The sequence below is a fragment of the Notamacropus eugenii genome, chromosome 1 (assembly GCF_028372415.1).
Source record: "Notamacropus eugenii isolate mMacEug1 chromosome 1, mMacEug1.pri_v2, whole genome shotgun sequence".
Taxonomy (NCBI): domain Eukaryota; kingdom Metazoa; phylum Chordata; class Mammalia; order Diprotodontia; family Macropodidae; genus Notamacropus; species Notamacropus eugenii.
In genome coordinates, this window is record NC_092872.1 from 668,014,448 (window position 1) to 668,029,763 (window position 15,316).

Sequence of the window (15,316 nt, forward strand, 5' to 3'; positions counted from 1 at the left end):
AGTTAAGTGACTTGACCAGCTAGTGTCTGAGGCAAGGTGTGAGCTAAGATCTCCTTAATTTCAAGTCTGGTACTACTCTACTCAATAAGCAACCTAGCAACCTGTATCATTAGTTACAGTGAAATGTAGTACTGGAACGGCTATGTCAACAACTTTCTCTAGAAGTCTGCCTGACAAGAGATTTGGGCAATTTCATTAACACTAAATACACACAACTGAAGTTCTATACCAATCACACAAGGGAAAATGGATGAACTAGAAACTGGCCATAGGTAAAAAGGAATCAATCAATAAGGATTTATTAAGTGCCTACTACATGCAAGAAATTTGTGCTTATGTAAACTGTGCAAGAGATGCAAATAAAAAGCATTAAAAATCCCTATTCTCAAGGAAGAATTTAAAAAGTCACAGATTTCTGCTACTTGAATTTTGTATAACCAAATACAAAAGAAATGCTACCAATCAACAAGCATTTTATTAAGCACTTATTATGTGTACACAGTAAGTGTACTACCATCAGTAAGGTACATATTATAAGTTGCTTTTCTAATAGTGGTGGTAGCCTTGTACTCATTACTTACAATATGTTTTAAATCCTGTTGTGATAAATGCAAAAAGCCTGAAGAGCTAGTATCTGGTTATATGTAGAGGGATGCTAAGTGGTCTACAGAGGGATTAATCATGTGATACTGACATTAAACAGTATGCACTAAACAAATGAACTGAATAGAAACACTTCACTCATATGTTAAAATAATATTCATAATTATATACATATTAATATAAGTGGCACCTAGGAAAAAGCAAATTTTACTTTTCCTAGTATCTCACCTTGATTATAAATTTATTTTGCCATATAAAATTATATCTGAATTCAACATCATAGTCTCATAAGGATATAAATAGGGCCATTTACATACACAAAACAAATCCACACTAATAACAATCTTGAAGACCAAACAAAAATGAGTATTGAAGTGCCAAGAAGCACTTCCCCTTAGTTCTAGAGCTAGAACAAACCTCTAAGAGGCCATTCAATTGAACTCTCTCATTTTATTCAAAGAAATTAACACATATACTTTACCGTATTGAAATCAGGAAACCCCTTTTTCAAAAGTAGGGGGAAAATACCTACTCACTGATCCAGTGAAATCAGTTATACCACCTTCAGGAACATAGTAAGACAGAAACCAATTCTGTCATTTTTGGATCAGAGAGATCACGACCATAATTATCCAGAGAGAGTGAAATCTTCTGACAAAGTAGACTATTTGAACCCCATGATGTAGATTTATTCTTGACTCCTTAGTTTTCCAAACAAACAGTAAATTCTTACTTGGCATAACAGAGTAAAACTTCTATTGCTCTCATTAACTCATTCAGCAATTTCAATAATCTCCAACGCAAGAACAAGAAACAATAAAAAAGGTCTAGGAACAACAAAAAATAAATATCACAAAGATTAAGTATTAAAACTCAACACACCTCATCAATAAGTCCTTCACTCTCAGAGTTTATTTACTCAACAAGACAGAGGGGGCAGAACTAAACAGCAGACAAAGAAACTCAAAAAGCTTAGCAGCAGGTGGCTATTGAGTGAAAGGAAAACTACATTCTATCTTCTATTTCATCTGGGGAGTTTCTTTCAGGAAGCCAGTGGTGGATTCTTTTATTTTCACTTTGCTCACTGGTTCTAAGAGAACTGGGAGTATCCATTTATGATTCTTGAAATGGGGTACTTAGGCTTTTTTTGGTCATGATTTTCAGGTAGTTCAATGACTCTTCAGTAATAAGTGAAATTATATCAAATGCAATAAAATCAAATCAGAATTTAACCACCTGTGTACACAGTACCACAGCACCGATGTGGATACAAAGGAAAAAGTAGTCACTGTTAACTCTAGCTGACTAGATGAACTTCTAATTTGAAAAGACAGGATGAATACATAATAAATGATAACAGAATAAAGGTCATTTATATGAAATGCTAAGAGATATTTTCATTACTACGAGACTTCAGAAAAGAGAGAGCAACACAAACTGAGAAGCCAGGAAAAGTTTCACGAAAGCAAGGTAAGCTATGCCTTGAAGAATATGTAAGATTTAGAAAGATGGAAAGATATTCCTGAGGAAAGGGAATAGTAGCCCATTATTTAAAAGGAATCATATAGTGAATTTTCTCTCTTCTGGCGTATTAAATTCCCTTTTCTTTCCAGACATAATCCATAAATTAATACTACAGAAATACTGTAAAATATACTCAATTAATTTACACAATTAGAAAATTTCCTAAGCTAAATAGCTAATATGTATATGACCTATCTCTTCAATTAGACTATAAGCTCCAGGAGGTCAAGGACTAGATCCTCTACCTTTGTATTCCTAGTGCTTAACATGATTCTCTGCATATAATAGGTACTCAAAGATTCAATGAGCCATCTAGTATATTTTAGATGCAAGACACTGGAAGTAAAAAAGTGTAAAAGACTTAGTTCCCACTGCTCCCCCCACCAATCAAGGAACTGACAACCCAGTTGAGGAGTAAAGATGTTAACAGATAACTACAATATGTCAGAAATGATAAAGGCCAGAAAGAGTAGTACAAATATATAAAGCCAGAGGGGCTTCGTGAAGGAAAGAATATGAGTAGTTCTCTAAGACATAGACATGGGGGTTTGAAAACAGAAGAGACGTATTTTAGGATAAATAAACAATATGTCTATTATGGAGGGCAACCAGGTGGTGAAGTGGATGGAGTGCCCAGCCTAGAGTCAGGAAGACTCACCTTCCCAAGTTAAAATCTGACTTCAGGAACTTCCTAGCTGTGTGACCCTGGGCAAGTCATTTAACCGTTTGTCTCAGTTTCCTCAGATACAAAATGAGATAGAGACAGAAATAGCAAACCAGTATCAAGAAAATCCCAAATGGGTCACAAAGAGTTGGACATGATTGAAATGAAAGAACAACAAATCAAACATGTGTATTATGATCACTACTGAAGCTCGCACAACAAACTTCACATGAATTACTTCACAAGGGAATTCATGTGGTGCAACTGAAGGGGGCTGAATTTGGAATCACAGGAACCAATTTCACATCCTAATTCTGCTACTTATTTGGACAAGACGTTTAAGCTCTGTAGACTTAAGTTTCCCCATCTAAAAACTGAGGGACTGGTAAATGATCTCCTAGAATCCTGTGATTTATTTGATCCTCAACAATATTTTGAGATTAAATACAACAAACATTAATGCCCCCAAAATAAAACAATTAGATGACTGGCAAATCTAGGTTAACTTAAGTATAAGGGTCCCAAAGGAAAGAGGGAGGGGAGGAAGTGGGATGTGGGTGGGAAAATACTAAAAAAAGGTCAGGGTAGAAAGGCCTTAAATTCCAAGTTCTTCTTCTGGAAGGCAAGGAGAAGTTTCAGAAGGCTTTTATGCAGGGGAGTGATATGGTCAACAGCTCAAGTGTTTTAAGAATATTAATTCAGGGGGGAGGAGCCAAGATGGCGGAGTAGAAAGACACACATATGCTAGCTCCGAAACCCACAGCCCATAAATTACCTGTAAAGAAGAACTCCCAATAAATTCTGGAGCAGCAGAAGCCACAGAACAACGGAGCGGAGGAGATTTCTGTTCCAGAGAGACCTGAAAACCTGACGCGAAAGCTCCATCGCGAACCACACCCGGAGCAGAGCCCAGCCCTACCTTGGCCACCCGCACGGAGAGGAGCAAATCTGAGCAGGCTTCAGGGACAGAATCTCCAGCAGCCACGAAGGTCCCTCCACCCACAGGCAGCAAAGGTCAGTGAGAGGGTCTCTTTGGCTGGCTGAGAGGGGAGCGGGGTGTCTCCATAACTCAGGCCCCCTCGGGAGGCAGCAGCAGACAAGGGCTCCCACGGTGGGTGGGAGCTGGGATCCATTGTTGAAGGTCTCCACATAAACCGCCTGAGGGAACTCAGCCCCAGTGGCCGCCCTGCCCCAACCTGAGCAGCTGAACTTAATCTCACACTGAATAGCAGCCTCACCCCTGCCCAAAGCCCTAAGACTGGGAAGCAGCATTTGAATCTCAGACTCCAAGCTCTGGCTGGGCGGATCGGGAGAGGACACTCATAAGTCAAGTCACTGGGTGGGAAAATGCCCAGAAAAGGGAAAAAAAATGAGACCATAGAAGGTTACTTTCTTGGTGAACAGATACTTCCTCCCTTCCTTTCACATGAGGAAGAACAATGCTTACCATCAGGGAAAGACACTGAAGTCAAGGCTTTTGTATCCCAGCCCATCCAATGGGCTCAGGCCATGGAAGAGCTCAAAAAGGATTTTGAAAATCAAGTAAGAGAGGTGGAGGAAAAACTGGGAAGAGAAATGAAAGAGATGCAAGAAAAGCACAAAAAGCAGGTCAACACCTTGCTAAAGGAGACCCAAAAAAATGCTGAAGAAAATAACACCTTGAAAAATAGGCTAACTCAATTGGCAAAAGTGGTTCAAAAAGCCAATGAGGAGAAGAATGCTTTCAAAAGCAGAATTAGCCAAATGGAAAAGGAGGTTCAAAAGCTCACTGAAGAAAATAGTTCTTTCAAAATTAGAATGGAACAGATGGACACTAATGACTTTATGAGAAACCAAGAATCACAAAACAAAACCAAAAGAATGAAAAAATGGAAGATAATGTGAAATATCTCATTAGAAAAACAACTGACCTGGAAAATAGATCCAGGAGAGACAATTTAAAAATTATGGGACTACCTGAAAGCCATGATCAAAAAAAGAGCCTAGACATCATCTTTCATGAAATTTTCAAGGAAAACTGCCCTGAGATTCTAGAACCAGAGGGCAAAATAAGTATTCAAGAAATCCACCAATCACCGCCTGAAAGAGATCCAAAAAGACAAACTCCTAGGAACATTGTGGCCAAATTCCAGAGTTCCCTGGTCAAGGAGAAAATATTACAAAGCAGCTAGAAAGAAACAATTCAAGTATTGTGGAAATACAATCAGGATAACACAAGATCTAGCAGCTTCTACATTACGGGATCGAAGGGTGTGGAATACGATATTCCAGAAGTCAAAGGAACTAGGACTAAAACCAAGAATCACCTACCCAGCAAAACTGACTATAATACTCCAGGGGAAAAAATGGTCTTTAATGAAATAGAGGACTTTCAAGCATTCTTGATGAAAAGACCAGAGCTGAAAAGAAAATTTGACCTTCAAACACAAGAATGAAGAGAAGCATGAAAAGGTAAACAGCAAAGAGAAGTCATAAGGGACTTACTAAAGTTGAACTGTTTACATTCTTACATGGAAAGACAATATTTGTAACTCTTGAAACTTTTCAGTATCTGGGTAGTGGGTAGGATTACACACACACACGCACACAGAGACAGAGAGCACAGAGTAAATGGAATAGGATGGGATCATATCTTAAAAAAATGAAATTAAGGGGTGAGAGAGAAATATATTGGGAGGAGAAAGGAAGAAATGGAATGGGGCAAATTATCTCTCATAAAAGAGGCAAGCAAAAGACTTTTTAGTGCAGGAAAAAACAGGGGAGGTGAGAGAAAAACATGAAGTTTACTCTCATCACATTCCACTAAAGGAAGGAATAAAATGCACACTCATTTTGGTAGGAAAACCTATCTTACAATACAGGAAAGAGGGGAAGAAGGGGATAAGCAGGGTGGGGGGGATGGTGGAAGGGAGGGCAATGGGAGGAGGGAGCAACTTGAAGTCAACACTCTTGGGGAGGGACAGGATCAAAAGAGAGAATAGAAGCAATGGGGGACAGGATAGGATGGAGGGAAATATAGTTAGTCTTACACAACATGACTATTATGGAAGTCATTTGCAAAACTACACAGATATGGCCTATATTGAATTGCTTGCCTTCCAAAGGGAAGGGGTGGGGAGGGAGGGATGAAGAGAAGTTGGAACTCAAAGTTTTAGGAACAACTGTCGAGTACAGTTCTTGCTACTGGGAAATAAGAAATACAGGTAAAGGGGTATAGAAAGTTATCTGGCCCTACAGGACAAAAGAGAAGATGGGGACAAGGGAAGGGATGGATGATAGAAGAGAGGTCAGATTGGTGATAGGGGCAATTAGAAAGCTTGGTGTTTTGGGGTGGGGGGGAGGGGACAAATGGGGAGAAAATCTGGAACCCAAAATTTTGTGAAAATGAATGTTAAAAGTTAAATAAATAAATTTAAAAGAAAAAAAAGAAAATTAATTTAACTGTGACACATGCACTTTCACTGAAAGATATGAATATTTCAAATAGGGAGACCAATTGAGAATATATTATGGTGGGTAGTCTAGGCTTGGAGGAATAAAGGTTTAGACAGATGGTGACAATGAATCTGAAAAGGGACAGATGAGAGAGTTTTCGATATAAAGAATTAACAGGACTTTACAGTGGAGGGAGGAGTGAAGTTTGGGGGGGAGTTGAAATAATTAAAGGGGGAAAGTCAAAAGATAACAGTGGTGGGGTTTTTTGGGGGGGAGGAAGTCTTCTAGTTAACTAAGGTATCATTAACAGAAAGTCAAAGGAAAAATAGTTGTCAGAAAAAGAGGAATTAGGTTTAATTATACTGTGTCTGAGATGCCAAGGGATATCTGGATTGAAATTTTAACAGAAAATATAGAACCTATCTCTCTCTCTCTCTCTACATACATATAAAAATACAGAATAGAAGCTGGGACTAGAAATGGTTGTCCACATAGAGAAGATAACATGTCATGAGTACATAATGATGACCTTTTGTTTCTTAGTTTTGATTTTCCAGTCAAGTTTGTCTAAAAAAGATTTACAAGTGAGAGGACTGAACCAAATAATTTCTATAATTTTCTATTTTAGCTCTACAAGTTTCTATGGCTATCAACAGTGTTAAAAAAAATATAAGGTCTTTAAAACTTACATCAGTATATACTCCCCACCCCCATCCAAATAATAAGACTTTAGCCTGGATACAAAAGAAACTGATCTACTCTTTTGGGGGTGGGGAGCCTACTGGAACTGTGATACAGGGAACTTCAATAAAGTTCCCTCTCTTTCAATGAGAACTGGAACCCATTCTGCAATTTAAAATATCAGGGAGTTGGAGAGGAAGGGGTAATTGTTCATAGAAGCCCCTTTACGGAAATTTATAGCTGCCTGTCTTATGAGATATATTTGAAGTTAGGTGATGGTAATATACATAAAGGCATTCTAAATGTTTATACATAAATTTTTAGTTCTGATAACTTCACACATGCTTGACAATTAGCATCCAGGGTTAAACTAGATAAGTTTCTAGAGGGCAGGAACCATACCCATACTGTTTTGTTTTCCCATGGTGGCATATTACAGTACTGAATGAACAGTAGGTATTCTATATATTTCATTGATTGTTAAAAAGTAGCTGAGATACTCTGTGAAAAGATCTTTTTTGATAATAAATTTAAGAGGTAATACTATTCATTAGGTTATTCTAAGGAAATAAATCCATCTAAATAACTCTATTACAGAATTCCTGAGGGAATTCTCGAGGGGCCTATAGATGTCTAGTCCAATCCATACCTGATTAATTACTCTTTATCACATAATCAAGTGGTCATACGAGCCTAATACTTCTTCCACATGAAAGCTTTTCCGGTACTTGAAAATAGTTATGTTATCCCAAGTCTTCTTGAAGCTAAACATTTCTAGTTCCTTTAAATGATCCTAATAATGGCATGATTTCCTTGTCTTTAACCATCCTGGTTAAAAGATAAAATAAACATTGACTGATTGTATGTGGGGATTAACAACAAACGTACAACCTCCAATTTACCAATTTCCTTACTAAAATGTAGCACAAGGAACTGAACACAATAGTCTAGATATAATTTGATCAGAGCAGATTCCATATCCTGGATATCATACTTTTCTTAATGCAATCTAAGATTTCAATTAACTTTTTTAGTGCTATTACTTTTTCTTTATTTTTTTGCCCCCTCCTCCTTATGCCAGCAATCAGGGTTAAGTCATTTGCCCACTGTCAAGTGTCTGAGGCTGGACTTGAATTCAGGTCTTCTTGGTTCCAGGGCCAGTACTCTGTTGACTGTACCAGTACACTGCTACTGTACTCTTGAATAAACTGCCAAATTTGTAGTCACTCAAAAACCCCTATAACTTTTTTCAAAATTAAAAATAAATCAACACATGTGTTAAGCCATTACCATTTGCTAGACATTGTGCTAAGTGTTAGGAATACAAAGAAAGAGTACTGTCCCCCCCCCCCCCCCCCAAAAACACCAATAAAAGTACAGTCCCTGCTTTCATGATAATTTGCTTACTCAAATTTGGCCTCAGAAATTTACAAGTTATGTGACCTGTATGTCACTTACTCTGCCTGCCTCTGTTTCCTCAATGTAAATGTGGATAATAATAGTACCTGTCTCACAAAGTTGTCCTGAGCATAAAATATTATTTGTAAAAGTGCTTAGCACAGTGCCTGGCACATAGCAGGCCTTTAATAAATGTTTATTTCTTTACTTTCCCTTAAAGGGGGAAGACTAGGTAATACAGTGGATAAAACGCTGGGCCTGCAGTTAGAAAGACCCATCTTCCCGAGTTCAAATCTGGCCTCAGACACTTACTAGTTGCGTTACCCTGGGCAAGTCACTTAACTCTGTCTGCCTCATTTTTCTCATCTGTAAAATGAGCTGGAGAAGGAAACAGCAAACCACTACAGTATCTTTAAAACCTCAAATGGGTCGCAAAGACTCAACAAAACTGAAATGACTCAACAACAACAAGTATAAATAAGAAGGTTTATACAATATACAAACCTTAAAGAGACTCAATTGGCTGGGGAGATGGGGAAGGCCTCCTGCCAAAGGTGGTGTCTCAGCAGTGTTTTGAAAGAAATCATGGATGTCAAGAGGCAGAAGAGAGCATATATTTTAGGTATGCAGAAACAGCCTAGCAAAAGTACAGAGAGAATGAACTACCTACCATTTAGCCATGCTCCGCCATCCTGTATTTGTGAATACATATTTCCATGAAAACGTAACTTAACATTTCATTAAATTTTATCATTTCAGACGACTCACCATTACAACCTGTTGAGATTTTTTCAAAGCCTCCCAGTTTTGTGTCATCTGCAAATTTGATAAGCATACTATCTTTTCCAAGTTACTGATAAAAATATTAAATAGACCAAGTACACATCCCTAGAGCTTTCTGCTAGAAAGAAAATTCCATCCAAGTTAATGGCGATCAATAACAGTACTCAGACTCCAGCTATTGAACCAGATTTGAATCAGCATAATATCACTATTATTTAACCCACAAGAGTAGTGACAGATTTGGTCACGTGTTACTAAAAATCTAGGCAAATAATATCTAAAAGCACTCCTAATGTACCAGCATAGTGGAAGGAAAGAGGGAAGGAATGAAGGAAGGAAGGAAAGAAGGAAGGAAGGAAGGAAAGAAGGAAGGAAGGAAGGAAAGAAGGAAGGAAAGAAGGAAGGAAGGAAGGAAGGAAGGAAGGAAGGAAGGAAGGAAGGAAGGAAGGAAGGGAGGGAAACGGAAAGGCAAAAGGCAAGGGAAAGAAATGGGAAGGGAGAGGAAGTCATTTGAAAAAAATTTGCTTCCCAAATTAGTTCCCTGTGCAGTCCCAGCAGTCTCTTTAGACATCTTCTTTTCCCCATGGTCATTATTTCTCTGTCCCTTCAGAATTTCCTAAAGATTCTTCAGTGCTTCCCATCTTCCTACACTGACTTCTATCGAATTTTAATCCACTGTATTTATCCTCTCTCTCAACCTTTCGAAAATGTAAAAGTGTAGGGTGTATATCAGACTATTCAGGGCTTTCTTGTTTCTTTCTCTTATCACAAATTCTAGGATAGAGCAGTCACTTCCTACCCAAGGTTTCCATCATTTCCTCTCTATACTGACGATTACAAGTAGGACATTTTTATAGAAAACATTCAGGCATTTCTATAAATATAGAAAACATCACATGTGTATTTTTAGATAGATTAAGACTTAACAGTAGTAAAGCATTTCTTTAAGTCTTTCAAGGTCTCTGCGAAAATGCTTCAACGAAAAATCTGAGTTTTCTAATACTATGCTAATTACTATAAATTTTTTAAATTTTACAAATTCAAATACATTTCTATTTATTAAATTACAAATATATAGCCATATCAATAACCATTTTTCTTGCAGTTACTAACCTCATTTCATTTCACAGGAAAGAACTTCAAAACTAATTCAGAAATGAGCTTAATATAGTGATTTTTAAAATTTTTTGGAAAAAGATTAAAAAATTTTGAAGTTTAAAATTTTTTAATCCTTCAAAAACTTTTAGCCTCACAAAAATTAATGTGCATGCTTTATCTAAGTTGCAAGCACTGAATATTTTTAGGGCAAAATTCAAAGACTGATTTTAAAACCTTTACTATGATTGAGATTTTCTAAAGGTAGGCAACTCCTAAACTTTTAGGTAAAATTTTATTGAGACCAGAGAGAAAGGGTTTTTTGCCTTTTTTACATAATACACATAAGGTTGGTAGAGGTTTAGAAGAGAAGATAGCAAGAAACTTAGGAAGGATATTGGGCAGGGGTTAATGAAGATGCCATCTAAGTTTCTTTGAAAAATAAAAAAAAAGGCATTTCTAAAGAGTAGCTATTCTTTAAAAAACACAACACTATAAATTAATGAACTCAACATCATTACAACTAAGCCAAATCCCAGCACACAACCAGCTGCCAACCAGCCTGCCTGAAGATCTTCAGCTTTGGAAAGATAAAAGGCATTAGATATGCTTTTGTCAAGCAGAAGTAATGCCAAGAAGAAAGTAATATTACTACTGAAATCATTAACCGCTTCACAATCCTCTATTGTTTCAGAAAACTTAACACAAATTCTTGGCTGTAGTTAAAAATCATAGATCATATATACACAGAGGTGTGACCCTACTTGAGAAAATTCAAGTGAAAAAATTCTGAACTTTCAAAAAAAATTAAGAGGCAAATTACAAGCAGATTCCTCACATCACAAACTAATTTACCACAAGATTCTGTTAAATAGTGAGCCTCCTCAGGACTTTAAAAATCAGATTTTACATTCTTATTTGGTTCAAGTACTGTTAAAAAAAATATCTGCCAGAGTATAAGTGCTTATCTTCAACTAAAATTTTCAAAATACCTGCTAGGCTAGTTAGACCAATGTGAGAGCTCTAGGCCTGGAGTCAGGAAGACATGAGTTCAAATACTGCCTCAGATGCTTACTAGCTGTGCGATCCTACACAAGTCACTTAACCCTGTTTCCCTATCTCATCTGGAAAATGAGCTGAAAAGGAAATGGCAAAACATTCCAATATCTTTGCCAAAAAAACCCCAAATGGAGTCTCAAAGAGTCAGACAAGATTGAAACAACAGAACAACAACAAAAATTACAAGCCCTAAATTAGTGGATTATATGCAGAATAATTAATTTGCCAGTGTGTAAACAAAGCTCCTCAGTAAAATATACTGTACCATCATCATCCTCTTTCCCCAACCACACATTCTCCCCGAACCTTTAAGGTTTCAATTACGATTGAGGCCTAGGTTTACTCTTAGACAGAAAGAACAAATTTACAGATCCTGCTGGGAAGTGTCCTCCTCAAGAGCAACTCCAGAAACACTGCCAGGAACCATTTCCTTCCCTCTCTACTGTCATCAACTCCTCTCCTCAAGAAGGAAGCATCTAAGTCTCTTTCCTGCTCCTGAGGTAACACTATCTTTGAAGGAAAAAAGTCCATTCACATACCACCCGAAGAATGGAATTTAAAAAATGAGAAAAATGCAAGTGCAACAAATGGCTTTAATGCGCTTTAAAAAGTTGAATCCCCAAAATTCTTGCATAACTTTAAATCCCTTTTACTACACTTCAAAAATCTCTCTCAAGTGTTGAGAAACACCCCTCCACAACATTGCCTTTGCTAACGCTAGCAACTAGTTTCCAGTAGAGTCAACTTAAGATTCAGCCTGGTGAAGCAGAGAGAGTGTAGCTTGAGCCAGAAGACTCTAGGTTCAAATTCTGGCCCTAGCACATGCTGCTGCTACCTGTGTGGCTATGGACAAATGAGACGGCTGGTTGGACTAAATAACTTCTACACTCTAAAGATACAATCCTATGACTCTGGAAACAGGCACTCAATACCTCTGAAAAAAGAAGCAATCTCAAAGGTAGGACCTTTCACATGATCTCTACAATTCCTCTAGGCTTGGAAGCTGTGAAACAGCTCTCCAGAAAACAGCTGAATTCCCACATTCATCTCAAAAGGCACTGAAGTTGCATTTTGGCCTGGCACACATAAGTACTTTAGATCTCACTATTCTTTTATGAATAAAGAGGGCAGACCTGACATCCAAAACACAAATTAGAAGGAAATCGATGTAAGATCTTTGTATGCCTCTCTAGATAGCATAAACATATGTAAAATTGGGTTAAAGAATGTGCAATGGGGGTGCCTTTATCAACGGTAGCCTAAAAGCTTTATTCTCTAAGAGTCTCTTCAGCACCATTCCAATCTACTCCACATAAATTACTATAATTGCTCCCAGTGAAGGCAATATATGATTACTGGGCTTTGAAATTTCGTGATAAACAACACTTTAATATACGAGTTGACTTTGTTTTCCGTTAAAACCATACTAAACCGTACTAGTCTTAAAGTATGTGGATAGATGAGAATGTGGCTTTTGACTGTGCCTTGCACTGTTTCACGAGTCAACCAACTAGGATTTTACAAATCAAAAACAGGGGAAGGAAAAATTCTAAAGATGAGTGCTCTCCCCCAGAAGTACTCAGCCTCTGGTCCCCAAACCTCAAAATGCACATCCAGCAGCAGGCATCACATAACTGCAGCATCAGCTGGAGCCCAGTAACTGATCTCAAATGTTATGATGGAGGGAGAAACAATCTTTACAGTAACCAGATTCCACCGGCCTCACAGAATAGTAATTCCAGACACAGATCACGGTGCCCTGGAGTACCAGGCTGGAGTTCTGACTCCTTTAGGCAAGGGCAGGATTCACTGTCGTCTTCTTCATTCATTTAGAACAGAAGTAGCGAAGCAACGTTCCCCACTCCCTCCTCCTCCCTCCTGCTCAACACCTTTCTTCTTTCTCCTTTTCGTAAAAAGAGAGGAAGACAAAAAGGGAGAGAGCCCCCTTGGCGTACGAGACCTTGGGCAGAGCTGCTCCTCCCCATACATTCTTGCAAGGCCAGAGGGCCACTTCTGCTTTCCCTCTGGCTCTAAGCAGGCTTCTCTCCCCGTCGTCGTCCCCCCCACCCCCCGCCACCCCCCAAACGAGCTCACGACTGCTACAACCTGCAAGGGATGCCTCTCACCTGGTACCTGCGCTGCACTTTCCTACTCTCCACTCCACTCCTCTCCCTCCAGGGGGTGGGGATTGGGAGGATGGGGGAGGGTCAAGGGCCTGCAGGAAAACCAAAGGTGTTTGCACCCGAAGTGGGGCGCAGGGGAGGTCCCCGCTTTGAAAGAGTTAGGGGGCGAGCAGCCCCCTTCCGGAACGAGAACTGCGGCCCCCTCTAGGGGAGGCTGCGGACGCGGCGATAGAGGGGTCCGGCTGAGGGAGGGGGTTCCGGGGTCACCCTCCGGGCAGCGCACAAGAGCTGGAATTCCCCCTCCCCCCAGGAGTGGAAAGGAGACCAGTGGAGGGGAGGAGGGGAAGAGGGGATTCCCACCCCGGTGGGCGGGGGACCAAGGGTCCGCCTCAGCCCCCGGCCGCACTTACCGAGGCTGCCGGCGAAACCGTCCATCTTGCGGGCAAGGCGCAGGGATCGGGGCTCCGCGGGGCGGGCACTTCATTCAGCGGGGTAGGCGGCGTGCGCGCCCCGCCGGAGCCTGCCCCACTCGCTCAAGTCCTGCCGGGCTGGGCCGGGCCGGGCCGGGGCGGGTCCAACTAGGCTCGCGTCGCTCGACTCCGCCACTCAGCCGGTCCGTCCACCCGCCCGTAGGTCGGTCCGGCCCGTCGGACCCGTCGTGACCGACAGCCCCACTCGCGTCCAGCCCCAGCACGGATGGAAGGCTTCACTGCCCCGCGCTCCTCCCGGCCTCCCTTTCAGGCAGAGGCGCGCGCCCCGCCCCCCGCGCCTCACGTGCCGCCGCCGCCGCCGCCGTCCCTCCCCTCCCCTCCCCCCTCCCCCTACCCCCATCGCGACGTCCAGCTTCCGACTCCGCCCACCCCCCCCACGGCTCTGACGGATCAGAGGAGGAGGGCCAGGATAGGCCAGATCGCCTCCCCCCTCCCCCTTAGCCCGCCCTCTTACAACCCTTCCGACCAACCGCCAGGCGAATTGACGCGCCTGCGCTCTGTGACCTCCTGCTTCCCGAGCCGGCGGGAACAGTGCATCTTCTGCCCCCGACGCCACCTGAGTCGGTCCTTAAAACGGCCTCGGTGAGCTGGTGAGGTGACTTTTCAAAAAAGAGAGATCCTGGAGAGAAGCTTGTCCAGTCCACGGACTCGAAACTTCTCTTGGGAGCCAAGCTTGAGGAGGCGGCGCGGGCTAGGGGAAACCGAGCGAGCTTCATCCTGCTCCGGCCCCTCCATGTCGCTCCCTCCATTGACATCCCCTAGAGGCGACCAGGGCCAGGAACAACCCAGGGAGCTTGGAGCAGACCCCGTGGAGGTGTGGGGGGGGAGGTCTAATCCTCATTTGCTCAGTCCAGGAACTTCCAGTGTATAAACTCCTTCCACCGTTACAGATCGTCTACTCACTTGTAACTAGACAGAGAGGTTATTAAGTGTCAGAAGGTAGACTTGAACTCGGGGCCTTCCTGAGAGGATGAACAAGGTCATTACCGTGAGGGATGAGCAGAAGAACAAAACTTGGCTTGGGTGGGGACCCTCTGGGAACCCACATCCAACAGGAAGAAAGAACAAAGTAATGAGAGCGGGGATCCCTGGCTCCCCTTCACCTGGCCATACCTCTCCTGACTCCACCATTCCAAACCGTCTTGTTGGCCTGACAAGTGCCTCGATCAAAGACAGTGTGATACATAATGATACATAGTACATAATAGAGATATTACGTAATGCTTTAATACAGTGATACTTAGGACCACGGGATTGGCCCAATATGCAATATAATAAAGTGCTGAACTTGAAGTTGGGTTCGATTCCTGTCGTAGTGCTATGTAGCTAGCTCAGTAGCAGCTAGCTACAATGTGTCCCGGTGCTAGGTGCTTTATAACAATTCTGCGAGGCAGATGCTATTGTTACCTAAAACAATTCACTTTCCCCTCCCCTGGCATCATTTTTGTTTACCTGAAAAA

At 41.1% G+C, this 15,316-nt stretch overlaps 1 protein-coding gene across 1 annotated transcript in view; it reads right to left on the minus strand.

Annotated features, from left to right (window-relative positions):
- EML4 (EMAP like 4) overlaps positions 1-14,199 on the minus strand; it is a 177,276-nt gene extending 163,077 nt beyond the window's left edge. Inside the window, exon 1 of the mRNA XM_072635768.1 lies at positions 13,776-14,199. Coding sequence (XP_072491869.1) covers positions 13,776-13,800 — 25 coding nt within the window. The 5' untranslated portion in view covers positions 13,801-14,199. The remainder of the gene's footprint in view (positions 1-13,775) is intronic.
- Positions 14,200-15,316: the final 1,117 nt, after the last annotated feature.